Source organism: Mustela erminea, chromosome 20 (assembly GCF_009829155.1).
Source record: "Mustela erminea isolate mMusErm1 chromosome 20, mMusErm1.Pri, whole genome shotgun sequence".
Taxonomy (NCBI): domain Eukaryota; kingdom Metazoa; phylum Chordata; class Mammalia; order Carnivora; family Mustelidae; genus Mustela; species Mustela erminea.
The window spans coordinates 27805545-27833336 of record NC_045633.1 but is presented as its reverse complement, the minus strand read 5'-3'; the positions used below and the strand labels follow the sequence as shown (position 1 = coordinate 27833336).

The 27792-nt window shown below is 53.2% G+C and overlaps 1 protein-coding gene across 3 annotated transcripts in view; it reads right to left on the bottom strand.

Moving 5' to 3' along the window:
* Positions 1-452: 452 nt before the first annotated feature.
* SDK1 (sidekick cell adhesion molecule 1) overlaps positions 453-27792 on the bottom strand; it is an 854095-nt gene continuing 826755 nt past the window's right edge. For all 3 annotated transcript variants that reach the window (XM_032327040.1, XM_032327041.1, XM_032327042.1), the window contains 5 exons: positions 22077-22241; positions 19020-19157; positions 16170-16290; positions 15593-15722; positions 453-4175 (listed from right to left, as the gene is read on the bottom strand). In XM_032327040.1, coding sequence (XP_032182931.1) covers positions 3924-4175; positions 15593-15722; positions 16170-16290; positions 19020-19157; positions 22077-22241 — 806 coding nt within the window. In that variant the 3' untranslated portion in view covers positions 453-3923. The remainder of the gene's footprint in view (positions 4176-15592; positions 15723-16169; positions 16291-19019; positions 19158-22076; positions 22242-27792) is intronic.

Sequence of the window (27792 nt, the reverse complement as noted above, 5' to 3'; positions counted from 1 at the left end):
TTTGCTGGTCCGGCTGTGCCCACAGCACTGGGATTTGCGTGCGTTCCCAGTGATTCTGAAACGCACCACGCACGATGGAGAGCCACCCCCGGATGCAGATGGGGGTGTGGGGAGGGACGCCTCTTCTGGGGGCTCAGGAGGGAGGCCTTGCTGTGGGCCGCATTCCCGCCAACCAACGGTAAGTTTGGTAGAGAGCAGGGGAACCTTTGGAGAGCACGGCAGGGGGTGGCCCTACATGGCCAGGTGCCCCTTCACCCCCACCCCACCTCCGTCTCTCCGGGAGAGCCGAAATCCCTCTGACCTCAGCCCTGCTGTCTGTGCACACCTGCGTCTCACCAGAAGTGGGGGCTGGGATGGCTGTGCGTGTGGTTCAGGCCCGCACTGGGGTTCATCTTTACAGCTCTAGAATTCATGAGTCATTGCATCAATTCTTGAAGAAAATCACAAGCGAATAAGGAACAAAATGATGTTTTTATTAAAAATTGTACCCATAGCACCTCTCTGTCTTCCTACAAGTTTTTTTTTTTCTTTTTTCTTTTCTTTCTTTCTTTCTTTTTTTTTTTTTTTTAAATGAGATCTGGTTTTCTGCACAATTCCAGAAAACGTTGTCGGGAAAACTCCAGGAGTGACCTAAGCTCTGGATAACCCAGAAGGCGATGTTGGGGGTGGTGATGAGGGGTGCCTCCGCGGACTAGCTCGGTTCACGGATGGCTGCAGTGTTTCTGCCTTCCCGACCCTGTTCATGCTCCAGGGATGCTGCGTTAAGGACAGCCGGCTTGGGATACGCGGATGGGTTGCTCATTGGGGGAATAACTACACTGTGTGCCAAGAATTCGTAAAAACTAGAAACCATGCTACGATCCATTACGCAAACACCATGCTTCAGTCCAGTCATGATGAAGTACAAGCCCAGCATCCAAAGACGTTTACAGAGCGCGCGCATGGCCCTCCCTCTTGGCGGTGTGGCCTCGTCCCGCGCTCATGGGGGCATGGGTCCCCACGTTGCCCTAGGCCACACCGTCCTCTGCTACGACATTTTATTGGGTACTTCTTAAAAGTATGACAGTGAGAGCAGTGGAGGGGAAGGCCAGGGGAAGAGGGGGTCGGTATGGGCCTGTGTATCCAGGAAAAGGTGCGTGAGGCCATGCTGATGTGGTTCACGCCGGCTAGGTGTGGGGACTGGCTGCAGCTGCCCCGAAGCTCATCTGTCTGGGAAAGCTGGTGCCCAGCGGAGGGGGGCAGCCCCATGCATGCCCAGCCCTGCAGCCCCAACAGAGAGCCCGGCCGCTCCTGGCCGCTTAGCGGGTTCATTCTTGCTCACCTGTCGGAGCTGTCTCCAGGGACCCACCCGAGGGTGTGCATGGGCGGGGCTCAGCTACTGCTGGCCGGAGAGCACCTGGGTGACGTCACTAGGGAGGAAGGCCAGCGGCAGACTTTCCCTCTTGTCTTGGTTAAAGAAATGTTGCTTGTTCGTGTGAGATATTTTGTTTTTCCTCCGTAAGGTGAGAGGCCGGGAAGTGACGCTGGTCCAGGCGCGCACTGCTGGGGGAGGCCGGAACCGGACTGGAAACCTCCCTTCCCCCGGAGCAGCCTCTCCCGAGGGCCCAGCTGGAAGGTGGATGCTGACAGTCCGTCCGCAGCCTGCGCCGCCTCAGTTCCACAGAACGCAAGTTCAGGGAAGGTAGAGAAAGCTCAGGGAAGAAAAGGAACCCCCCCAAAAGTGTCATGTCGCAGCAGAAACCCGCAAAGCAAAGAACACAACTCAAACCAAATTGTCCTCATTCCAACGCGTCCTAACCCTTTCCCCCATTATTTAAAGCAAAGTCCATATGGCTTAGAGAGCGAAGTGCACAGGAGGCAGGGTTTGTCGGAGTTCTTCCAAGAAGTTCCGCTTGCAGCCTCGAGGTTTCCTGCCCCCTTTCCCGGTGGTGGAGGCGCGGAGAGGAAGGAGTGGAGGCTCCGGACCCGAGGGGCGTCCTGTCCAGTGAACTGCGGTGGGTGATTCTCACACACAAGTGGCTTTGGGCAGAGCGTCTAGGATTTTTGGTTTCGAATATTTCTGCCTCCACTCAGAAAACGAAGGCAGCAAGAGAGGGAAGGAACAGGAGGGGATTGAGGGAGAGAGAAAGGAACCTTTGCATACCCTCTAGTTTTCGGAAAAACTGAAAAGGGGCTTTTCACCCAACACAAAACTCTCCTCGGCCTCCTGGGGCCACAGGCAGCCTCTCTGAAAGCAGAGGCTGCCATGGAGGTGTAGAAGGAAGACAGTGGAGTAGGCACCATGAGCTCTCCACGTGGCCCGGAGATGGGCTCCCCCACCCTCAGGGCACCGCAGGTCACCTGGGCACCTGCCTCGCTCCCCTGGGCCTCGGGGGTGTCAACAGAATGGCTGGACAGTGTCATGGCCACACACTCCTTCTGGTGAGGTGGGGACACCGGGCCGTCCCCGAGCTCTGGGCACACTCGGGCTGGCATTAGCGGCTCGCAGCGTCCACTTGGACCTAGGCTCTGGCCTGGAGAGTCGGCCACATTAGACCCCTCTTGCAAGAATAATGTGACGGCTGGGCCGCACCTACAGTTTGGACTCTCGGTTTCTCAACATAGTTCATGCTATTTTCATGTAGCTAAAAACGAAAACAAAACAATAGCAAAAGGGGAAAGAAAGAAAACGTTTCCAGAAAACCCTTTAAGGCTAGAAGCTGGGCGGGGGTCGGGGGCGGGGACAGCAGCAGCACTGGTGGTCAAGGCAGTGTGCAGTGGGCGCAGCAAGCAGACCCGGGGGCAGCGCTCGGAGGCAGGCCGGTGCCCACCTGCGGGCAGCGCTCGGAGGCAGGCCGGCGCCCACCTGCGCAGGAGGCCTGGCGAGGAGGCGGCAAGCTGGGGCCTCGTTTGCTCAGAGCTGTTTTGCTTTATTTGGAGACACTGACGCTTGTCGTCTTTCTCATGTACAAAGCTAAACAATTAATAAAAAGGCACCTGGAGACAGCAGAGACTCATTCATTTCATGTGACATATTTTAAAAAAAGATAAAAAGATTTAAAAAATACTCTGGTTAACAATGCACACGTCTTACACAACAAGCAATTATTCTGCAAGCGCCGTCTGGTTCTCTCTGGGTTAGCGGGGTTGGCCGTGTGCTGTGTTCTCGGGAAGGAGCTAGCTCGCTAAGTGAGGGCCAGCGTGGCGGCTTCCGGCCCCGGGGGTGGTTTCCTGCTCTGCACCGTTGGGTTTAAGGAGAGAAAGGAAGAAAAAGCCCCGGTGTTTCACCGCTGCAGTGACACAGGGTGAGGCCAACGGAGTCATCGCCGGGTCTGAGGACCCCACCTCGCAATCTCTTGCCCCCTTGCCAGGAACCTGGATGCCGATTCCTTGCCTAGAAACTGCAGAGGGAGAATATTTCAGAGGTGGATGCCGTCAGGTCGAAAAGGGCCCAGCCCAGGGCAGACTTCACTCTGCGGCCCCAGGAGGCAGCGAGAGCCCAGCTGGTCGGTGTCACCGATGGGGACCCTGGTGTGTGACTGGTTCTCCGGAGGCACAGGAGGTAGAGAAGCGGAAGGAGCGCCCTGCATGCGGGCGGACAGCTCCCTGGATCCCCGCTCTTCCTCCCCCTGCAGCCTCCCTAGTCAGGCATCGGGATCTCGGAAACCCGGGGCAGGGGGCTGGGGGTTCTGAGGCGTTCCCGCCATCGCACCACTGAAATACACCTTCTCGTAAAAAGAAAAGAAAACAAAGAAACCCGCTTCCTGCAGCGATGTTACAAAAAGCCGTTAAAAAAACCTTCCTAATTGAAATCTAGTGTCCACAAGTAGGTAAAATCATCACTTATCAGAATTCTCTTTAAACAAAAGCTTGAGCTCAGTTATTGGAGTTGATTGTCTTAACAAAAGGAGGCTGGGAGGTCCGCTGAGGCCCCGCTGGGGCCGTCACACGAAGGAAGAGAAGCCGGTGAGTGGAGTCCGGGCGCCAGGGCCCGTGGGCGCAAACACGGCGCTCTGCGTGGTGACCACGGTGTGCAGGTGCGGCCCCGCCTCGCTGCCTGCCACAGCCTCGTACCTGTGCGGGGCACGGCCGCCCGGAGCCCGCCGCTTCCACGAGTTGTAGTAGGTGGGGTCGCTCATGTAGTGGTTGACGAAGGAGTGCTGGGGGGGCGCGTCCTCGGACTCGGAGTCAGTGCCCTGGGGGGACGATGAGATGTATTAGCAGGCGCATGGGAGAGGAAGGAAAGACACGGGGGCGGGGGGGGGGGGGTGGCGAGTATGGGGGAGGGGATGGGGTGGCAACAGGGAAGGGCAGTCATGAGGGAGCAGGGGGGCACAGCCATGGAGGGACAGGTGGCCACACGGGGAGGGGAGGGGAGTCCCGGAGGGGAGTGGCCACATGCAGCAGGGCTGAGCTGGAAGTGGGGAGTGGCCAGGAGGCAGGACCAGAACTAGCAACCCAAAGTTCCCACCCTCTGCCCCTTCCTCCCCCGACTCCCACCCTGCACACTAGGAGCGCCCACACCTCCCTGTACTGACAGCTCCCCCCACCGCCCCCTGCTGAGCTCAGCCTCTCCCTTGTGTTCACATAGGGACCATGTGCTGTCCCAGCTGCTCCTGAGCCACCCTGTCTCTGAGCCTGTCGAAGGAGGGGTCTACATTGCTCCTCTGCCCCAGGACAGCCTCCAGGGGGTGCTCTGTGCCCTCACAGGGCAGAAGCCCTGTGTGGTGGGGGGGAGTCGGAAAGGCCCAGGGTCCTCCGCTTGCCCAGGCTTCCAGTGTAGGCTGGCCCAGAGCACGGGGAGCCCGCCCTGAGCACACAAGGAGAGAAGCAAGGGCTATCCTCCATGGGACACAAATTCCGCGTGCTGTCACCTCCACGAAGACCTCTGGGGGAGGCCTGCTGAGGAATGAGGCCCTAGCGAGCCATGAGCTCTCAAGGACGCACCCAGCCCCTGCTTCCCTAGGCCCCAGAGAGACCTGAGGCCTCGCCAGTGGTACAGAAGAGCCTGCCCTGGGAAGGCCAGTCTGCGAGGGTTTCATTTCCTTTCTTTTTATAGAATAAATCCAAAGTTTCCACGAAGAACATTTAGTCCACATTGTCTCTATGTCTCTGTACCCGGTTTCTGGGGGTTGATTTTAAACCACTAGCAGCAAGGCCAGCTGGGACAGTGGATGGAGGCCATTTTCCCAAGACGTGGAAGCCCTCCGTCCCTGCCCCAGAGGCGCTCTGTGGCCCTGGGGCCTTCCTGAACTCTGGGGAGCCCTGCTACCTGCCGGGGTGCAGCCCGCAGTCTGGCCAGGTTCTCTGTCATGCCCCACACCCTGAAAACACAGGGGGTTCCTCCCTGCCCTACCCGGGATGGAGCAGAGACTGTGGACACCTCAGATATGCCAAAAATGGGTCCAGAAACATGTGCCTGTCCAGGCTTTCAAGTTCAAGGTAAGGGAACAGGAGCAGGCGGCTAGGTAAAGCCTCTCCCATTCCAAGATGCCCTGGCAGGGCTCTGTCCCTGACACCCCGCATGCCTCCTCCCTGGGCTCCAGTGCCTGAGCTCTGACCTTTTCCCTCTCTACAGAGGGTGTCAGGAGGCCCCCAAACCTGTCTCAGAATCACCAGGGAAGTTTCAGAGAGTGAAGATTACTGGGTGTGGCTCCTGCTGTCTTGATGGAGAGGGTCTGGGGCAGGGCCCTGGAATGTGCATTTCTTAGAAACTCTGGGAAGATTCTGATCGGTGGTCAGGGGAGTGAGGGCAGGGAAGGGACAGAGAGCCGACTACTGGCCTCTATCCTACGTGTCGTCTGTATAGAGACTCATGAAAGCCAGAGAGGGTCCTTTGGTACCCTGAGCCACTCTCCCCCATCTGATGGGGAGGGCATGGCCCGTGTCACCCACATGCAGGAAGCTCGACCCAGGAACTAGTGCTGTTCTCCACCCGAGGAGCCGGTGCTGTGTCCTGTGAGCGGGTAAAGCGGGCAGACGTCCCTTTGGACATCAGGGGGAGCTGGAACCTCCTGGGATTTTCCAGACACAGACTGAAAATCTGGCTCTCGCTGGAACTTTTACAGGAAAGTAACAATAAGTCACGGAGCTGGACTCCTCAGGACGTGAGACATAAACTGTTTATGTTTCAACCCAATCAGAGCGCATCTGTGGTCCCTCCGCTTCTCCCTAAGTTGGAGCTTGCATAAACACAGGTATGATGAAGGGCTCCCTGACACATCCCAGGACACGGACGGCACCCAGCTCCGCCACCAGCGGACAGCGGTGGTGGAACAGAGCCAGGATGAGCCGTGTTTTAGCAGCCGTTGTGCACACCGAGTGACACCCCCGTCCAGTCTCTTGACACTGCACAGCGGCCGCGAACTGGGGATTTTTATTCCTATTTTAGGGATGAAGAGAGAGGCTCAGAGAGCAGTCATGTGGCCGGTGTCCCAGGCCGGGTGGGAGCCGCCCAGGAACTGGCCGTCCACTCCAGCCTCTCCTTCGTGTCACAACCCCCCCACTGGTCGGTCCCAGACCCACCGTGCTCTGCAAACCAAAGGCTGGTTTTGTAACTCACCCCAAGCCTGACCTGCGTGGGGCTAGTTTGGCAGCTAACCCTGAGCTGAACTGATGTGAAAATGTGTAGTGTGAACAGTGTTTGGTTTTGCTGCAGGAATGCTAATGGGTTTGATCGGTGATGCTGCCCGATCCTGCCGGGGCCGTGGCCTCATGTCCCATGCATTCCCACACCCGGAAAACAGCGAGTTCTTCAGTGGATCTGGTCTCAGGAGTTGCAGATAAGAAATGCGACACCTTTAATTCCAGCAGCTAAGGTTTGTTCTTCCTCTGTTTTCCGGAGGCTTCGTGGGGCTTTGAGGCAAAGCTCTGTGTACATCGAGATGGACAGGAACAAGCACAGAGGTCACCTGAAGGATCAGGTGGCAGCTGTGTTATCGGCCCCCGAGCTGGGTTTGTCCCTTCTTCAGCCGTCTTGGCTGTAAGTTTTGCAAGTTCAGGAGCAAAGAGCTCACGTGGAGATGCGTCGGGGGCAGCCCCCTCTTGAGAAAGGCCCAGAACACTCAGGATGTGGACCGCAGGTCCCACAAACTGGGGTCAGGAGTCATGGTTAGCTGAAGACTGGGTGTAAGCTTGAAGATTTTCTCCCTCTTCGCACTGAACCCTGCGGTGCGCGGAGGCCGCCCCATGCACCGTCCATTCCAACCATGAAGGATATGCAGGAGCAAGAATGTGAGAAGGAGCAGCTGGATTCAATCTCCTCGCTTTGCGTCTGAAAGGACTGAGACCCACACAAGCATGCGACCTTCTCCAGGTCATACCGACCGGGGACGGAGCCAGGCCAGACCCAGCACTGGTATCACAGCCGAAGGTGGCAGAAACGAAGCCTCTTTCAAAACATGTTGGACACCTTCCAGGACAGCTGTATAAAGGGTCAGGTCTCTGACTGGAGGAAATGGCCACACGCAGGAGTCCCCTGTGGCCCTGTCCAACACTTGCTTCTCCCCTGTCTCGTGACCCCGGCCCACTCCTCTTGCTGCTGTCTGGTCATAGAGAAGCCCGGCTCGCAGTCGCCAGGAGGCAGCAGATCTAGAAGGGACTCCCACGTCCTTGCAGGAGGCAGCCTTTCCACGAGCACATCCAGCCCGGATGCGGGATGGGTCCCACCCCCACATGCCTGTTTATGTGATGAACTATACAGTCTCACTGGAGAAGGCTCAGAAGCTTTATCATTATATGTTTTCTCAAGCACAGACCTCAAAGTCCTACGGAATGGAGAGAGGGGTCTGTGACAGATGTGGGTGCTGAGAGGAAGCCCCAGCAGGAGACAGTCCCGTGGTTGTCTGACTCACAGTGATGTCCCAGTGTGTGTGTCTGGGCTTTGACCTTCCCAAATGAACTTCAGAAAGTGATCCTTCTCTGTCTGTCCTTGTCCACGGGATGAATGGCCTGCCCCTCATTAAACAATGATTGGTTCATGGGCACGCATGCGATTTAAGCTGAGCCAATTAGAATCTTCCTTGGGACTCTGCAGGGCATGGGGAAGGGCAGGGTTTTTTAGGTGGCAAAGCTGGGCGCTGGCTGTGCGCCCTGAGTGGGCAGGGCCCAGAGACCCGGCCAAGAGCTCCTGTGAGAGAGGAGAAGACCATCTTGCAGAAAGACAGGAGAGGCAGGAGCCCAAGAGTAGAGGGTCACGACTTGTTAAGTCCAGTCTCCAGGCTCCTGCTCAGCCCTCGGCATCACCTCCATGAGAGAGCCCCGAATCCAAACGCCACCCTCCCCTCCTCTGCCGGCTCTGTTTATTGTTTATATGACATTATTATCTTTTAATGGGGATGTATTTTAGTGAGTTAGAATTATCAACAAAAAGGCAATGCTGCAGGATCCTTTTTTTTTTTTTTAAGTTTCCTGTGTGATATGAAGTAGTGATGTGTGTTGGTTTCCCAGGAAACCAGAGAAGGACAGCAGGTGATTGGACGTGGTGGCAGTTTCTAAAGGTGCACAGATGCCTGGCAAACGGCTAACAGAGATAAGCTCAACACTTTCGGCATTATATATGCAAGATGAAAGAGTCAAATATTATTAGGGAATTAATTAGGTATGAGGGGGTTGGTCTAAGTTGGTTGGAGCAGGAGATGTTTTGAAAACTGTTTATTTGGATTTTGAGAACAGTTTTTCTCATGCGATTTGAAGAGTAGTCCTGCTATGCAGTTGCGTGAAAACCTGGTGACAGACCCTCTTATTCCCAACTGGAGAAAGAAAGGAACCACAGCAGGTGTCCTGAGACACCGAGTGCCTGACTCAGAGCTGCTCTGATCAGGCAGGTCCTGGGGCTCCTGTGAGCCCATTTGCAGAATGTCCTCTTTAAGCAATAATCCTGAAAATGGGTCAAAAGATACCCTGTGGAGAAAGGGACAGCATCACTAGCTTCTTAGTGAAATACTAGCTTCGCAGAAGAGAACTTGCAGCAAGGACCTCGCGGTTTCTGCCTCCTTCCTTCCTGGGGCTCTGCAGAGGAGGGTGGGGAGGAAGGGGAGGGCATTAAACTCTTGACAAAGCGCAGGGCCCAGAATGTGCCTTACTCTTCACGCCTGACATCTTAGCGTGCAGTCGATTTAAACCTAGAAGCTGCCTCCGGTAGAGAGGATTACGATCTGAAATCTAAATCCAGTCCTAGTTGAGATAGGTGCCCAGTCCTGCATCATTCTCTCTGGGACCGTTGTGGATCTCTCTGAGGGCTCTGCCTACAGTTCCACACTTTGACTCTGTTTCTGTGCATTTGGGGTTAAGGGGCCAGGTCAGAAGTCATCATTGCCAGATTAGGAAGATTGTGCATCTACCCTCTGAATATCAGGACCTTCAGTTATGAATGGAAAGGGTGTTTCCAGAATCGCTGGAGAGGAACTAGCAGATTCTCGTCTTGGTGGGAGAATGATTTAATTGAGCAAAGCTATTTTAGAAGCAGGCATTTAAAGTCTCTGGAAATAGTGGCGAGGACATATAGCAAATGGAGAAAGCTTTATTCCTGAAAAATCGAAATTTCTCTAAGAACAGCAAGAGTTGGAGGCATTGAACAGTGACCCGTATCAACGCCCCACCCGTGACCCCCAGCTCAGGTATGGCTGAGAGAACTGGGTTCCCTTGCTCACCTTGTCTTCACCCATAGGCTGGATGCCCTACATCGCTTGTGGTGGGCTGGGAATACTGACCCCCGGATGCCCCTACCTCGGCTAGCTTGTAGGGAAGGTGATGGACACTGGGAGGGGTGGGCTCAGAAGCCCAGGGACTACCGTGTCTACCCAGTGCACTGCTTGCACAGTGGGTAAGTCATTATGGGAGAGGAGGGCCACTGTACCCACCCCCAGCTTTGGTGCTGTGACATGGAAGAGGACGCAGGAGAGAGACAGTCCATTAGAACTGAGAGCTCTGGAGTTCTCCTTAGGGGAAAGGCCTTGTCTGAAACAGAGCATGCCTAAGGGCACTGCTGAAAACAGCAGGGTCCTTTGGGATGAGAAATTAAGAGGAAGCTGGTAGTTCCATGATTGTAACAAGTGAGGCAATCAACCAGCCAGAAGTTTAACAGAGAGGACCAGGGAAAGAGAGACAGCTCAGGAGAGCCCTCTTGGATCAGAGCAAAATTCAGATTGATAATATCTTGCCCCTACAAAAGGGCTATACTTTAACTGGTGCAAGCTATGGAGTAATGGAGAGCCTGGGGGGATTGTGAAAAGTAATACAGCCAGCCAGTGGCGGAGGTTAAGAGCTGGGTGTGATACCAACAGGGACAGACCATTCGGAATCTTAACGGGAGTGAGAAAAAGAGACAGAGAAAGCCTGGCTGGGACCGTTGTCATCCCTGGTATTCAGGGGGCCTGAATGCATCCCTAAGGCTGTTCCTTCTCAGGGGTGGCATCAGAGTCCACACTGTGGAGGAACCAGATTTCCAAAGAACTAGTCCAGCCCGGTCACTAAATAAGAAACAAACAAATCAGCAAACAACAAGAACAGTCCTTGGGGTGGAGGCTATCAGTATTTGGAGTTGGCACAATGACTAATTAAAAAAAAAAAGCAGGATAGAGTGTGCGGTACATGGGACAAAAAGCAGGCAGCCTCCAAGGAGGCCCAAATGTTGGCAGACATAAGACTCTGAAAGCAACTATTATGATATATTCACAGAACCAAAGGAAGCTATGTTTAAAGAATGAAAGTAAGATGACACTATTGCACCAAGCAGAGAATATCAATAGGGATAGAAATTATTTAAAAAGAGCCAAATGAGAAGTTTTGGCATTGAAATATACAATAGCCAAAATGAACAATTCATCAGAGGGGCCCCACGGTACGTTGGGTCTGGCCGAGGAAAGAATCAGGGCACGTGGAGATATCGACAGAGGTTATGCAATCTGAAACACAGAGAAGAAAGAATGAACACGTACAAGAAAGAATGATGACAAAAGAAGAGAGAATCTGATAAGTGTATAGAGCACCCATATGCGAGATAGTCACGGCAGCACCAGGATGAGCGGAGAAAGAAAGAGGCAGAAAAAACAGGGGAAGAAATGACTTAAAGCTTTCCAGATTCGATCAAAAGCATTAATCACACACTCAGAAAGTTCCATAAACACCCAGTAAGATAAATGGAACCAAGTCCGCATCCACCCACCTCAGAGTAAAAAACACAAAGACATAAACTCTTGAAATCATGGGCAAGGGAACTCATGTAATGTTAAGGGTTGGCTTCTAATCAGAAAAAAGCTGGGGGACAGAAGATAATGGGGCAACGTAGTCAAAGTGTTGAATAAAAACTGCCAACCAAGAATCTTCTGTTCAGCAGAACTACTTTCAAAAATGAAGGTGAAATAAAGACATTCTGAGATAAACAGAAACATGAAAATTCATTGCTAGCCAACCTGCCTTACAGGAGAAATGGAAGGAAGACTGTCAGGTTGAAAACCAGTGATACAGACAGATATTCAAATTCATACAGAAAGACAGAAAGTACCAACAAAGCTGATCACCCATGGGTAATTATAAAAGATAGTATGATTGCACATGTCTTCTCCTTTCTTCTCTTGTTTGAGTTAAAAAGCGATTGCATAAAGCAGTATGTATATGATTGTATTATTGGGCCTATAATGTATAGAGATGTAACATATTTAACAATAACAGCACAAAGGAGAAGGTGAAGTAATGGCACCCAGTGGTGACTTGGACCCACAAAAAGAAATGAAGAGGACCAGAAAAAGTACATAAGCAGGAAACACAGTAAACTCTAGAAATAGACTTGCTCTCCCTTCCTCTTTCAACTTCTTTAAAAGACATATAATTCTATAAAGTAGTAACTATAAAAAATTTATTCTTGAGTTTGTAACAGTACAGATATACAGACATAGCATGTATAATAATAGCACAGATAGGGGCAGAGGCCATAGAACTGTATTGGAATAAAATTTCTATATGTCAGTGAGGTTTAGTATAAGACCTTTCTTTAAAGATTGATTTAGTTTTGTGTGTGTCTGTGTGTGCATGTGTGTGCGTGTGTGTGTGTGTGTGTGTGTGTGTGTGAGAGAGAGAGAGAGAGAGAGAGAGAGATTGAGGGACTATGTGTTCATGAGCTGGGGTTGGGGGCAGAGGAAAGAATCTCAAGCAGACTCCCTGTTGAGCATAGAGCCTGATGTGGGGCTCGATCCCAGGACCTGAGATCATGACCTAAGCTGAAATCAAGAGTTGGAGGCTAAACCAACTGAGCCACCCAGCTGCCCCCAGTATATATCTTAAGTAAATGTTGGTACCAGAGCAACCACTAACAAAACTAATGGAAAAAAATACAGTAGAAGTAAAAACAAGCAAATTAAAATAGTACACTAGAAAATTTTCACTTGAAAAAGAGGACTAAAGATGTGAGACCTATAAAAGACAAACATCCAAAGGACAGATATAAATTCTACCTTTGCCATAATTACATTAAATGTGAATGGATTAAAGAATCCATTCAAAAGGCACAGATCAGCAGAACAAAACTGATAGGTACCCAGCTACATGCTGTCTGTAAGAGATACATTTTAGATTCAAAGATACAAACATGTTGAAAGTAAAAGAATAGAAATGATACACCATGTCAACAGTAACCAAAAGAAAACCCTAGTGGTTGAGTAGTGTAAGACAAAATAATCTTGAAGACAAAATTGTTACCAGAGACAAAGAGGAACACACTAATATTAATGAAAGGCTCAATCCGTCTAGGAGACATAGCTATCATAAACATATATCCACTCAAAGACAGAGCACCAAAATTAAACGGACTGAACTGGAGTGAGAAATAGATAATTCAATAATAGTTGGAGACTTCAATACATTAGCGGATGGCAGAAGATCAAAAACCTAGGTGGCTTCCATAATACTGGGAATCAGTCAGACCCCACAGACACATAAGGAGCACTCCGCACTCCACATGTTCATAGAAAAACATGCTCTTTTCAAGTGCATATGGAACATTCTTCCAGCACAGACCGTAAAACGAGACGCAATAAATTTTAAAGGACAGAAATTATATAAAGCATGTTCCTGGGCCACAGTGGAAGAAAATTAAAAAATCAATAACAGAATGACATTTGGGAAATTCACAAATATGAGGAAATTACAAACACTCTCCTAAATAACCCATGTTCCAAATGGGTGAATTGTGCAGTATGTGAATTCCATCTCGATCAAGCTGTTTAATAAATGTGGCTCGAACCAAGCTCTCCCATCTGAGCTGGCACTTCCGAGATGATGAACGTCCCCAGGTCCCTCTGTTGGGATTCCGTGAACGTTTAGTGCCTACAAATCTCCCAAATGCATTAGGTTCAAAGATAGGACCTAGCAAGATGATAAAGTGAAGAATTCTGGAAGAAAGATGGGCCTTCCTGTATCTACCTGAGCACCCAGGGGGCAGACAGAAGCCAGGCATGGAAATTCTCAGCTGGAGGTGACTGTCAGAGCTTTCCAGGGGCCTGGACCCCCAGACCCTAGCTGAAATTCTGCATGTGCATAGAGAGAGTGTCTACACCTCTCATAGGGTGTCTGATAGAGGCCTTGACCCCAAAACCAGTAGGAAGCATGAGAGGCATTTGTGGGAACTTTAAAAGGAACCCCTTCCTCCTGGCACAGGGCTTGAGCTCAGCCACAGTCCTAGAGCTAGGACAACTTGATTCTGTGCAGCAGGTCTGCAGGGACGATGGAACTGGGAGCCTGGCACTCAGATCTGCCTCTCAAGCCCCCTACCCCCACCCCCCATCAGTGCATATCCAGGAAAGACATATATGTACGCGTGAGTATGCATGTGTGTCTATGCCAAGCTCATTTAACAATCCTCCATAAAAAGCAGCTGAATTTGCATCTCAGTACACCCCATCGACCCATTTTGAGAATGCTTTCACCAACAGAGAGTTCAGAATTCATGCATCTAACCCAGGCTGCTGACCCGGGGGCGCTGAGCTGGAGGGGACGGTGGAGGCTGGGGCTCAGATGACCTCATACTCAGTCTGGTCGGCTGGCCAACCGAGAGAATCGGTCTACGTCATGGGGTGGTGTGAGCAAGGGCTGAGTGTGCCCGACCCACTGTAGGTGCTCCATAGTGCTTGGCCTCTGTTGGCCCATCATGAACTTGGACTGCAGGGCTAACGCAGGAAGTTCTGTGAGTCCCGTCTGTGGGGCTGTCGAGCTCTCAACAGCCATGGCCCCTGGGAATTATGGACAGACCCCGGGTAGGGGTCCTGCGAATGCATCTCTAATTGCTGCCACAGACGGTGTCTGCTGGAAGGCCGTCCTCTCCTTCCCAATGTGTGGTTTTTGATGGAAGCAGCTAGAACAGCTCCAGAACAGCTGCTCTTTCCTTATCACAAAGCGGCAGCTCATTTTTGCCGCATTTCACTTGACAGCCCCTTGATTTCAGACAAATGTACCTTTCCAAACCTCTGTGGTGCTGCTTGCTGTTTTCCCCAAGCCCGAGGCTACTGGACAGACAGGGTGCCTGGCGTCCTTCGTAACAGAAAGCCAGAAGCAAGCGGGCGCAGAGTCACACGACACCTGCCCTGTGCCCCGTCTCACCTGGACTTCATATACAGAGCACAATTTAAGAGAAGCCATTTTATTGAGCCTCGGGGCTTAATAAGGCCTGAATTCAGGTCCAAATGAAGGTGAGACTTATTTTAGATTAAATATTGATTTAGCGTATGAATGCCAAGAGGTAGGGCAGGCCTATGTGTCCAGCAAATGGCTTGGTGATTTTCCTCTCTCTCAAGACTTGGCATATGAGAAATAAAAGAGCTTAGGGACTGATGGAGGACCACCTCCCTACGGCCATATAGCTGGTTTTGCTCGTAAATGCGAGGCACGGAGGCCGCACCCTCGGAGTGGGGGCATGCTGCGGGGGCTCGGGGTAGGGGGGCTGAGCCCCTGAAGGAGCCTCCCTCCGCTGCCCCTGGATGACATCCTCCCCCGCCTGCTCGCTGATGGAGGCCTTGGACCCGGGCGAGCTCAGCTCTGCACATGAACACAGGGGCCCAGAAAACCTTACATATAGGCAGGCCCAGGGGTCCTGGGCAGGGGACATCCCCTTAGGGGCATCTCCCTGGTCCATCTGCTCAGTGAGGACAGGGACAAGTCAGAGCTGCCCAGAGCCTCTAACGGTCCCAGAATGGCAGTGGCTAAGTCCCCCTTCAGCACAGGGAAGCAGGGCAGGTGGGAGGGGGAAGGGCTGCCAGGGCCGGGGTGCCAGGTTTGGTGGCTTTTGCAGGCTGAGGCCGCCCACCCCCCCAGCTGGGGTCTACAGGCCAGGTTCTATGGCCACCACCAGAAAACACGCTTTATTTCCCGAAGCCACACAGAAAGTGAGCTCTGGGATCAGAAGCCACTTCGGTGAGGAATTGATCTGAGAGCCGGCCCAGCACCCGTGACCTCCAGACCTGAAGGGGCTAAAGCATGGACTTTCCTCATCTGTAAAAGGGAGTCACTTGCCACCTGCCCTGTTGGGTCCTGTGGCTTTGAGACGCGGATGGGACCCAAGGGGCGGCACCTTCGGAAGGCAGAGCACTCATCACAGAGGCAGGGGACAGTGGCTGCAAGCACTGACCTCGGATTCTGAAGCGTCCACCGACTTCTCCTTAAGGTTGGCGCTCTCAGTCAGCACAGCTCCGTTGTACTTGTTGCAGATGTCCTCATCTGAGTAGTGCAGCCCGCCGGGGCTGGGCCGGGGCGGGGACCTAGGACAGGGACCAGGCCGCGAGGGACGGATGTGGGCTCAGGGCAGCTCTGGGCCGCGGACACCTCCGCCGGGGGCCTCCTGACCCGCCCTGTGGCCGCGGTCACGTCGGTGAGAGGACATCCTTGCTGGCGATCAGTCCGCCGCAGTGTTGTGTGACGGTGTGTGAAGCAGGACTTCGCTAATCACATGTGCGCAGCCGGCCCCCTAGAGGGCCAGCTGGGGGCGGGGGCTCTCCTGAGCTCACTCCCCTCCTGTCTGAGATCTGCCTTCTTTTTGTAGTTCCAGAGGAGGTAGGGTGTTTCTTGCCCCCTTCCCTTCCTGCCTCCTTCCCAACACTGCCCTGCTGGGATTGGGTGTCTGCGGCCGGCCCCCCATCCTGGCTGGTTCAGGTCTTCGGGCAGATGGGGGCACACTGAGGGGGTGGTTAGAGCGACTGCAGCCCTACCTGGTCCCGTTCTTCTTCGAGAAGGTGTTCTTGACGTTGAGATGACGGCTGTTGAGCTCCAAGGCAGCAAACCCTCCGTTGTCCAGGGTCACGGTCTCCTCCATGTTGGAGATGCTCTTACCTGCAGCAGGAACGGGAGAATGGGTTCAGAAGTTCCAGGAAAGAGCCCAGTCCCAGCTGGTCAGCCTACGGGTGTTCACTGAGTTCCGGACGGAAGCAGAGCCCAGACCCGGGCTTGGGCTCACAAGACAGTCGGAGGCACACGGGGGAAGAAGCCGCGTGTTAAGGATGACGGTGGGGCATTTCTGTGTTTATTTTGCCCGACACCAAAGAACTGAACTGGTGTTCTTACCAGTATCTGTCATAAGAGTTTCTAGAATGCATCATCTTTTTTAAAAAGCAGGGATTTAAATATTGAACACATTTCAAAACAAAAAAACTCACAACCACATAACTACAAAATCTCAGTAGGAAGTAGATTTACAAGGGGCAACCATGAAGGTAGTGGACAGGGCGTCTTTGGGGTGGTGAAAATGTTTTAGAGTTGGCTGTAGTGATGACTACAGACATCTGTCGATATACTAAAAGGCACTTAAAACCCATAAATTTATAAATACGTATGGAAACATATTTTAAAACATGTCAGGAGATCAGATGAATAACAGTGTAGTTGGGAGAAACCAAAGGGCCTGAAAGGTTTCCAGTGGCTATCGGTCCTCGGGGCCGTCCCTGTACTGGGAACTGGAAGAATCTTCCAGACCTCCTCCTCTGCTCCCAGAGGCCCACAGAGCTCCCCCCGGAGTGCATTTTTGACATACTGGCTTGTTCCTTACTGTCTGCCTTCCATCTTCCCCGGCTGGACCACGGCTCGTGGAATTGGGGACCTCTCCCATTTATCTCCCACTGTCCTCCAGAAGGACTTCAGGTTCCCTAAAACCCCATGGCGCCCTCCCTGCTGTGAACCCAGCGCCCCTGGACGGGCCCAGATGCTTGACGTGCTCGCAGCAGAGGAAACTGACAGAACACAGGCGGAGGGAGGACGGAGCTGCTGGCCAGTGGGATGTGGGCGGGTGAGAGGGCGAGCAGGAGAAAACCGCTCTCAGAAAGGAAGTCCCGTGAGAAGGGGGTTGTGAGGGGAGCAAGCGGGAGGGGGCGCCGGGCCGTAACTGCAAAGGTCTGGGTTCTGCATGGCTCCTGGCAGCAAAGCAGACATTCCAGTAGATGAGTACGGTATCTTTTTTTTTTTTTTTCCCCAGGCTTCAATTATGATGTTAAATTAATACTCTAGGGTAAGGCTGAGTATCAGAAGCTGCAGGTCAGATCTGTCTTTTCAGGCTGGTTTTCGAGATGCAGAAGGAGAGGGAAAAGCAGGGAGATTTTCTATGCACCAGACGCAGGGTTCTGTAATAGCATTAACTCAGTAAAATGACATGCCGTTCATACATAGTAAATCCCATAGGAATAAAGTCTGATTTACGAACACTTGTTAGAAGTGAATTTATACAGAAAAAAATAAATCCTTTCTTGGAGGAATGAATTGCTTAACGTTAGGAAAGCAAATGGCGAAGCGCCTGGTTCTTTTAACCCTTCAGGAGCAGTGAGGGGTGGTGCAGGGGGGTGGGGGCAGGGGGGGAGCCATTCAGCCCAGTGGCTCACCCCTCTGGGGGATGAGGCACCCACTCGTCTGTGGGAGGACCCCATCAGGGATCCAACTTCCTAAGAAGCACAGACAGACGGGTCCAGTCATGGGACCCGTCCTCCGCTGCGGTGATGTCACAGAGCTGGTCCCATGCGTGGCCCAGCTACAGTTGTGTGTGTGTGTGTGTGGGGGGGGGGGACGCATCACCATCCAGAGCCCAGTCACAGTCCGCTGGTGGAAAAAACGGGTCTCACAGGTGATTATGAGAGTTTTTTAAAAAATTGAGGAGAGCAGAATGCACGGAGTGTACTAATCTTAAGCCTCCGGGTTGCTGGCATGTGTTATGGGTAGAACCACCATCCACATAGAGAGTCAGAGCAGAGCACTCTCGGAACCCTGAGGAGTTCCCTCACGGCCCTTCTCTATTGATACTTCTCTGCCAGGAGAAACCAGTGTTCTGTCTTCTAGAAACTTCCGCTCATTTGCCTTGTTCTTGACCTTCCCATAAATGGGTCCAGCTTTGCCATGTTCCAGCTTTGCCCCATATTCATTTGTCCATTTCTCTGATTCGGGGTGGCTCATGCAGCAACAAACACTTATTAAGCACCTACTGTATGCCAGCCATGGAGCTTATGCTTGGGGAAGCAAAGGTGAACCGGGCGTCAGAGGGTTTAGAACCGGAACGTGGGATGTAAGGTGCGGTACACACTCTGTGGGTCTACGGCTGCACCCCGTTGTGTGTTTCCACATATGGGTCCGGGAGCCACACCAGCATTTCTGAGACGCTCCTGGGCTCAATGGGCTCATGATACTGAGAGGTACGGTGAGTCACCTGTTTGATGCTCTGTGTGTCCTATTCAAAAATCCTGTTGCGTTTGGGCAATGGTGTGGGTGAGGGAACAGTCTCAGGGAGTCCCATCCACCCACGAGATGGAGAGGATCCAAGACACAAGGCTCATTGTGGGGCGGAGCCAGGATGCGAACCTGGGCCTCAAGGGTCGAGGGCGCTTGCCTGCTGCCCAGAGCTGCCTCCCAGAGGAAATCTGAGGTCCGGCCTTGGTCACCCACAGGCAGACAAAACGCAAAGCCCGCACCACGGATCCCGGATTGAAGCAGAGAAGATGCGGACATTTTGGCTCCTGAGTGCATGGGTTCTTCTAGAGGTGGGGTGGGGGGCGGGGCGGGGGGGGGTGACAAGGCAGACGCCCCACCTGTGCTGCAGCTCCTGTATCTCCGGTTCTGTCCGTGCAAGACCAGGGCAAACACCAGCAGCAGGATGACGATCAGGCTGGAAAGGGCCATCACCAGCAGGAACCACCACTCCTGGTAGAACGGGGTTTCCACTTGAGCTGAGGGGCACAGGAGCACACGGTCACACGGGATGGACACTGCTGCCACCAGTTCGCGGTGGCCCGGGGCTGGGGAGGAAGGCAGTCTCGGGGAAGATGAACTCCGCCCCCTGCTGGGGTGGGCAGGGTGGGGGTGGAGGGGGGCGGCCGGTGGGCTGGTTTCCCAGACACAAGTCTCTGTGGGAATCGGCTGAGGCCCCTGGGGCACCCTTGCCACCCTGTCCCAGAGCTCTCCCTGTCCTTGCCCGTCCACACCATGCTTCACGCAATATCCCCCGATTTTATCTGCTTATGGATGTTGTCCGGGGGAAACGGAGGAAGGACCAGCGAGCCTGGATGTCTCTGATCCTCAGTGCTCAGGCTTCCCTCCCAGATGGCCCCTGGGGCCCCTTACCCCTCTCTACGATGGCCGCCACCCTATAGCCCCTTCTGGAGGCTTCCCCTCCTCCTGACATCCCCCCCAACCATTCAGCCACACACTGTCATCAGAGAGATCTTCCTCGATGGAAACAAAGCATCCCTTCCTGAAAGTCTTCAGTGTGGCCCACATGAGCCTTGGGGCTCAGTCCAAGCCCGTGAACCCCATGAGCTGACTCCTTCTTGCTCCCACCCAAGGCGGATTCCGTCTACACCTGCATGAACATTGCTGATTGCAAGCCCTCTCTGCAGGCCTCTGCCACCACGGGACTCCCCAAGGCCTGCGCTGCGCTGTATTTCCTGCCTCCTGCAAAACTGAGCAGAACCACTGGCCCCCGTCTTGGGAAACATTTTTTGAGAAACAAATAGTTTCACTTAAAAGTTGCTTTGAAGGAGGACACCCTTCCTGCTCATGTTTTATTCTGTTTACTAAGAACAGAGACATGGGACTCGCTGCTTGGGAGATGCCGGATGGCCCTGGGGTCCCGCTGGTGCCTTCCACAAGCCCCCTGCAGGGGAGCTGGCTGGGAGGCACCAGATCAACAGAATAGGAAGCCCTTGTCCGCCTCCCAGCTGCTGAAGCCCCCAGAAGACGCTTTCTGCCTTACGTTAAATCTCTCACCGGTTGGGTAAAGACTGTGCACACTGGGGACAAGAGCGGGGAGCTGCCTTTGGGTAATGCAACGGTGCAGGGCTTCCTGGGACGCGACAGCATTTTGAATCCAAAATATATCAGTGGTTTTCAGGTTGCACATTAATTACTCTGTATAATGAGCCAACAAATTCCAAATGGCCACCCAGGTGGGCGTGGAAAAGAAAGGCCTGGGTGCCCGCAGGACCCTACTCCTGGCCCCTGGGGCAGGACCCCACAGATCTGCGGTCAGGGCTGCTGCCCTGAAGGATGGAGGAAGCTGACCACTGTCCCACTGGCAGCCGCGGTTGGCAAGGGCGTGCAGTGGGCTTCAGAGGACAGCCTGGCCATGGGCTCCATGAACAGAAGGGCGAGGGGCTTGTGTTCTCCTGCAGGAAGGAGCCTTTGCCCCTGGCTGTGTGTGTGTGCAATGAAAGGCTCTGTGCATTTTGAATTCCTTTACCTGGGTTCCACAAAGGAACCAAGAGGGGCAAACCTTGACTTGCTCGACTGGGGTGAGGGGTGCCCAGGGTGTCCTTATTCTAGTCTCTCTTCTGGAGGGCATGTTAAATCTTTCATAAGAAAGTGATGGAAATGAGAAGATTTTGATTTTGCTACATCTTACTGCTACAGAAGCCCACGGCGTGCTGGGGCTTCTCTTGGCAGACCCCGCCACGATCCGCGAGGACTCGTGGGTCCGAGACTGCCCGTAGGTACTGTGCTCCCTCCAAGGTCATGGCAGAGAGGGACAGAAGGTATTTTCAGTTTACACAAGAGCAGCCAGCATCTTGAACGAATCTAGAGGCTGGGGAGGAACAACGTGCTTCTCTGGGTCCCAGGAACACCCCGTGTGGTTTCTGGCCTCGCCTGCCCCCTTGCCTGAGCCGCGCCTGCTCCCTGCCTCCCCCACAACTGCACGCCCAGCCTGTCCCCTGCCTGCGGTGGGTTGCCAGCTCCCTTTCTAATCGCCTCCGCGCTGCTCCCTGCAATCCCTCCAGCTGCCTGGCAGATCAACAGTAGAGCCCCAGGCGGCATCACCACTGGGTTGGATGGGGTCCCTGCAGGATCGTCCTCCAGGCAACCCCAGGAACGCCAGGTGCAGGCGGGCCAGAAGCTGGCCTCTGCTCCCCTCCTTGCCTGTTGTCTCACCACGAGGACTTTGTCTCTGCTGCTCTCTTCCCCTGTGGCCTCACCCCCATGCACCCTTCGCCAGCCAGACACATGCTCCCTCTTCTGAGAAGCCCTTCCTGATTTCCCCGCATCTGTTACACCCCTTGCCATAGGGCTGGCGAGGGCAGCTAGTCTGTCATCAGCACCCCATGAGCTCTGGGAAAGAAACCTTGCCTCTTCCACCCAGAGTGGAGCCTGGGGGTCTTTGTACAGGTTGGCGACTGGCCCGGGAGGCACATGGGCCCCTCAGCTGTCTCAGGGGAGGCCTGGATCAGACACACCTGGGTCAGGTGCTAAGACACACCAGCCCTCCCCGTGGCTGCCGGGACTTTGCCCAAGGCTGCCCAGTAAGGAGCCTTCAGCTGACGGGAGGGGCTGGGGGCTGCCTTCCCCTGGATGGATGGATAGACAGGACAGTGCTTAGCTCAGGCTGACTGCTCCGACTCTGGCCTGGGTCTTTGATTAGGAAAAAATGAGACAGAAATTAAGACTTGGTTAAACGCAGCCTGGTGAGGACAGTCAGGGGCCTGGTGGAGCCCGCTCCCCCAGTACCGTGTTCTCCAGGCTGGGCCTGTGCTGCTGGTACCTGCACGGCGTGGGGCGCTGTCCTTTTTCTTTGCACCACGGCTCCCAGCCCTCCCCACCCCCTCCAAGGGAAGAACTGTACCCAGAGTGTCCCCTGCTTGGACAGGGCTCCCTACCTGACACGGCCGTGGAGGGGCTGCTGGGCTCCCCATAGCCCGCCTGGTTCACGGCCACCACCCGGAACTCGTAGGTCACTCCCTGCCTGAGCTTGTCCAGGCTGACAGTGTAGGACGTGGCACCTCGGGGGATGTCCTTCGCGAACACGTCCCAGAGGCCTTCATCTGCAGAGATGACACAGGGGAGAGGGGAGGGGTGCTCTTTTTCTGCTTCCGATGCGCCGCCGTGGGCTCCCTGCCGCCCTCACCAACGGAGCCCCCATAACATGAGAGCCAGAGGTGGGGTGCGCGGCCGGGGGCCGCAGGCAGGGAGGGGGCCAGCCCTCTCCTCGTGCACCGGCTCTGCTGCAGCTGCAGGCTGGTGCACAGTGGCGTGTTGCTGAACGTTCTCCCTGCCGTCGGATCCCATCGGATCCCATCAGACTCCAGGCCTCCCTCTGGTTTCTGACTTACGTCATCTTCTGTTGAGGGTTTCTGGCTCCCTTCTGGCTGGTCGTGGTCCCTCCTGGCCCCAGGATCCCGCCTCCCTGGCCGGCCTGCCCATCAGTCTCCTGCTGTCCCGCACACCCCAGTCAGGGTTCTGGGTTCTTTGGAGCACCTGCCGCCCCCATCCTAACTGGAGATGACAATCCCACCAGAGGCCCAGAGAGAAAACTACAGGACAGTGTCTTTACCAGCCAGCTCTGAGCGCGGTGAGGCCGTGGGCAGACATGTCACCGGCTCATTGGGAGGAAAGGTGCTCAGGACAACCGGCATAGAGATGTGGGGGGTCAGGGGCTGTCCTTGTTCACCCTCGGGACTCTGCCCTGCCGGCGCACACCAAACCCCCTGAGAGGTGCCCTCCACTTTGCTCATCCGTTGGACTGGCTGCAGCATCTGACCTGCCCGGACCCCAGCTCGCTTTTTTCATCTCTGCCCCGATGCTACCGAATATGAGCGCAAATGAGACAAACACATACTGAATTCTGAACACTTGCACGCCCATGTTCATGGCATTATTAACAATAGTCAAAAGGTGGCAGCAACCAAGCATCTGTCAACAGATGAATAGATAAACAATGTGGTCTGTCTGCACCATGGAATAGCATTCAGCCTTAAAAAGGAAGGGAATGCTGGCACCGGCCCCAACATGGGTGTACCTGGAGGACGTGATACTCTGTGAAAGAAGCCGGATGCAGAAGGACGAACACTGTGAGACCCCCATTTATAGGAGGCCCCCGAACGTGTCAAAATCACAGACACAGAGAGTGGATGGCGGGGCCAGGGGCCAGGGGCTGGGAGAGGGGAGGGGTTATGGGTTCAGGAGGACAGAGTCTCAGTTTGGGAAGATGCAGAAGTTCCGGAGACGGATGGTGGTGATGTCTGCACATTAGAGTGCATGTTCTCAATGCCACTGAACCCCGCACTTACAAGGGGTCACAACGGTGAATTTTATCTTATGTATTTTTTGCCACAATAAACATATTGAATTTATCTAAACCCTGACACGTGGGAAAACATTCATAAAGTTGACATTAAAGCCAGAAAGTCAAGATGCAGAAAGACAGGAAGCCAGTAGATCGGACTCTAGATTGTAGGCATCTCCCAACAGGGCCAAGGGAACGTGATCAGCGGTGTTGGTCATCAAAACCTCATAGAGAGCACAGCACTGTGGCTGAAAGAGGACTAGAGTCTAGAAAGTGTGTGTGCCAAGCCTGGCCCTAACATGCCTCATCTGTGTGACCTTAGGTGGAGCGCCCAACCTCTCTGGGCCTCAACTGCAGAATAGTGACAACAAAGGCATCTACATCGTAGATCCGTTTGGAGGGTTAAACAAGGTTCTATCCGTAAAGTGCTTCTAACAGTGCGATACATAGGGGAAACCGTGCATGGCCTGCGTATATATAAACCCAATCTCGAAGGAGGTGCTTTGGTAAAAAGTGGGCTCCGAGCCCAAAATGTTCATTTGAAGTGCTGATCCTTTATGAATTATAATTTCTTTTACAGGCACAGGTATGTGATCTTTTTAAAAAGAGCAGAAGATCTGGAGAGGAGAGGCGCACTTGAATATGCGTGCTCACGCACAGACAGCTTTCCGGGGAGCTGAGGGTTATCTGGCATCGACCTTATCACGCGCCTCGGAACACCAGATATGCTCAAGTGGATTAGCCCAACGGCACACAGAAAGAAAATTGCTAGTGTACAAGTCCATATTTGCATAGGATTTAGAGTTTGCACCGATTAAGTCCTTACCGCCACAGGTTAATGAAGGAACAGATGTGAATGAGATTTTAAAGGCACAAACCTCTGCAGAGGCAGAAAGAGAGCGCAATGATTATTTGTTTCTAAATATTCACAGTTACACTCATTTCTCACCAAGGTACCCATTACCACTAATAATGTCAAAATGGCAAGCCATAGCTTCACGTCTCCCCGTTCTGGCCCTAACGGGTTGAGGTTTGCACATGGAATGATGGCTGTCTAAGATGTTCGTTCAGATGTTCTGCACAAGAATGATCGGGGAGTAATGGGGGCAGAGAGTGCATTTTCTCTCCACAAGCCACTCCCTGTGCCTCGGGAGCCCCGGGCCCCGCCCCCTGCTCTGCCGCTTCCCATCCACGCACGCGATCGTTCCACAGATACGAAGCTCTCCCTCTTTGCCTTGTTCCACCATCGGGGAATCAGGTGAGATTTCTGTTCAGATGAGCAATTCGTAAGTCCAAGGGCAGGGGGTGGACGCAGCTAAACAAGGTCATTCCTCCCTTTCGGACTCTTCTTGACCTCACGCCCATCCTCCAGCAAGAGATGCTTGCTTCCTCCAGTGGGCTTTCTGAGCACTCCGTCGCATTTACCTGTCCGCATCATTGGGCCCTCGAGGTTTTCACGAGTTCCATAAATACCTATTGATGTGGTTACCTTCCCATCCGTCCACCACCCATTGTCCATCCACCTCCCCGCCCAGCCATTTATTCTTTCTTTCTTTCCTTCCTTCCTTCCTTTCTTCCACCATCCGTCTATCCATCCATCCATCTACGTATCTCCATAGTCCTTTGCAGGACCTAGCACAAGCAGGCTTCTAGTGAATGCCCACCCCATTTTATTTGCACTTACTATGAGTAAGCCACTATTCTAAGGGCTTTAAATGTGGACTGAATTGGGCAGTGTTTTTCCTCTAAAAAGACTGACAGGGGTGCGTGGGCGGCTTAGTCAGTTGAGCATCCAACTACTGATTTCAGCTCAGGTCATGATCTCAGGCTTGTGGGATCGAGCCCCGTCAGTCTCTGCACTCAGTATGGAGTCTGCTTGAGATTCTCTCTCTCCCTCTTCCCCCATACTGCCTCTCCCTCTCTCTCTCAAATAAATAGAATCTTAGAAAAAAGAAATAAAAGAGTAGACTGTTTTATGCTACTCAAGAAACTAAAGAGAAAAAAAATAGGCTCTTTTAAATGAATGTTGCTTAAACCATTGCAATTAAGGGGCTAAGCGTGAGAGGTATTCTCAGACTGTTCTGAGTGGGTCTGAACTCTTCTGGAGTGGGTTCCCTGAGTGTCTTTTGCATTAATGTTTCTGTAATGCTTTCCTGCTACCGAAGAAAAAAAAATTATTTCCCCTTCCTCTGCCATCACCTAAAAGCCACATTTTATTTTAAGTGTTCTGTCATAGCTCCAGGAATTGCGTGCATTTTTCAAAAAAAAAAAAAACATTTTAAAATATTGATAGAGAATCTCAATGCAGAACAATTTATTTAGTGATCCGTTTACACCGAAAGATGTTGGGGGAGGGAGAGTCATAGCAAGAGAATTTCCTCCTGAACTAACAGAAGAAAATATTCTCGTTTTTATTTTGCTTAATTTTTCCTTGCCAAAATTAGCGCATTCGGCATTTTGGCCATCGCTTGTAATTCACCGGGTGATCTGTCTACACTAACATTTCCATCGTGGTCCTGAGTGGGTAAGGAAAGCCGGCCAGCTGTTGACGCGTCCACTCTGTTTCTGCCGCGGATTGCTTTTCTCATTTGTATTATGCCGTTAAATATCTCAATAAATCAATGATGGAGAAAAGTCTCTACAAATTAGGGGGAAAATAACATTACAGAACTATTAGCTATAATGAGGTTTGTGCAACTGATTTTCCACGCACTGGGATAATCCCCAGCGCCGGATTCCCATCTCAACCAACACGTGGGAGGCGTGCATGTCTTTGCACAGACTATAGGCTGCTCTGGGGATCTGACTCAGCAAGCCTCCGGACCCCAGGTGAGGCTGCCCCGTGCCGGGACGCTCAGGGGACCCCAGCCTGGCTTTCCCTCCCCATTCGGACAGCTCCTCCATCACGCTCCTGGGAAACTCAGGATGGGCCAGAAGAGAAGAGCAGAAGTGTCTTCCAAAGCCGCTTCCCTGACTGCCAGGTGTCTGGTGCAGAGTCCCCGGCTGGCACAGGGCTCTGAATGTCCTGGCTGGCCTTCAGGCGGACGCCTCCTGATGTCTGTGGGAGGGGGGCCCAGGGCGGGGAGCGAGCCCAAATCACGTTTGTGTGTGGGGCCAGTCCTCCCTCGCCATTCCTGGACGCCTGAGGGAGCACCTGCCCGGACTCTCGCTACCACCCCCGCCCCCGGCAAGGTAAGTGCGTGGGACACTGCTGCAAAATGAACCTTGCAAGTGTTCTTACTGGGATCCCATCGGTCACGCACCCCAAGTCCCACCGGCCTCAGGGGAGGCGCACACACAGTCTGGCTCCTCAGCGGTCGCGTGTTTCTTTAAGGAATGTGAACTCTTTGCTTTGTCCTTGCTGCCTTCACGGCCTTCTCTGCGCCCTAAACAGGCGGAGAGGCTGATAGTAAAGGTCCTTAAAGAAAGAACATTTTGGGGGCGCCTGGGTCACTCAGATGGTTAAGCATCTGCCTTTGGCTCAGGTCATGATTCCAGGGTCCTGGGATCGAGTCCGGTGTCAGGTTCCCTGCTCGGCAGAGTCTGCTTCTCCCTCTGCCTCTGCCCCTCCCTCTGCTTGTGCTCTCTTTCTCTCTCTCTCAAAGAAAGAAATAAAATCTTAAAAGAAAGAAAGAAAGAGCCCTTTTCCCACCTAATAGCTTTGGCCGCCTCGGAGCCGACCTGCCTACAGCCGACAGAACGTGTCCCTTCTCATCCTGTGGCCCCCGCCTCCCCTCCGCCCGGCGGCAGGAGGCACATCTGCTCCCAGATAATGTCCTAATAAACCTGGAAACATGAACACCTCTCTTCTCAATTGAGATGGAGCCCAGCTCAGGCACATCGGCGGGCCGCTCAATTTACCCCTCCAACGCCCGGAACCGAGCTGTGTGCTGCCGGTACTCAGACAGACGCCAGGCCCCCACAAAAGTTTGATTTCATGGACAATTAAACAAGGTCTCCATGCTGAATGAAACTGTCACTCACGGGCCCCAGATTTCTGGTTCCACTAACTCACGCAACCAGCAACGTGACTGTCAGCCCGCAGCCCGGAGCAAAGGGAAGCCTGTCAGCTATTTATTTCTTAAACACTGCCTTTTCTCTCTGTGTCAGTGGTCAGTCTCCATTCGAAATCTAACTGAAGCAGTGGGGTTCAAACATGAGGCTAAATACCTTTGAGGAAAAAAGAAAAAAAAAATATCACCTTTTATCTGATCTGGTTGAAGGCAGGAGATAAAATGAGATGAAGGTCTAGAAGCAAAGGGTACCTATGCCCAGAAGGAGGCGGGCACGGGGCAGGAGGACAGGAGGGA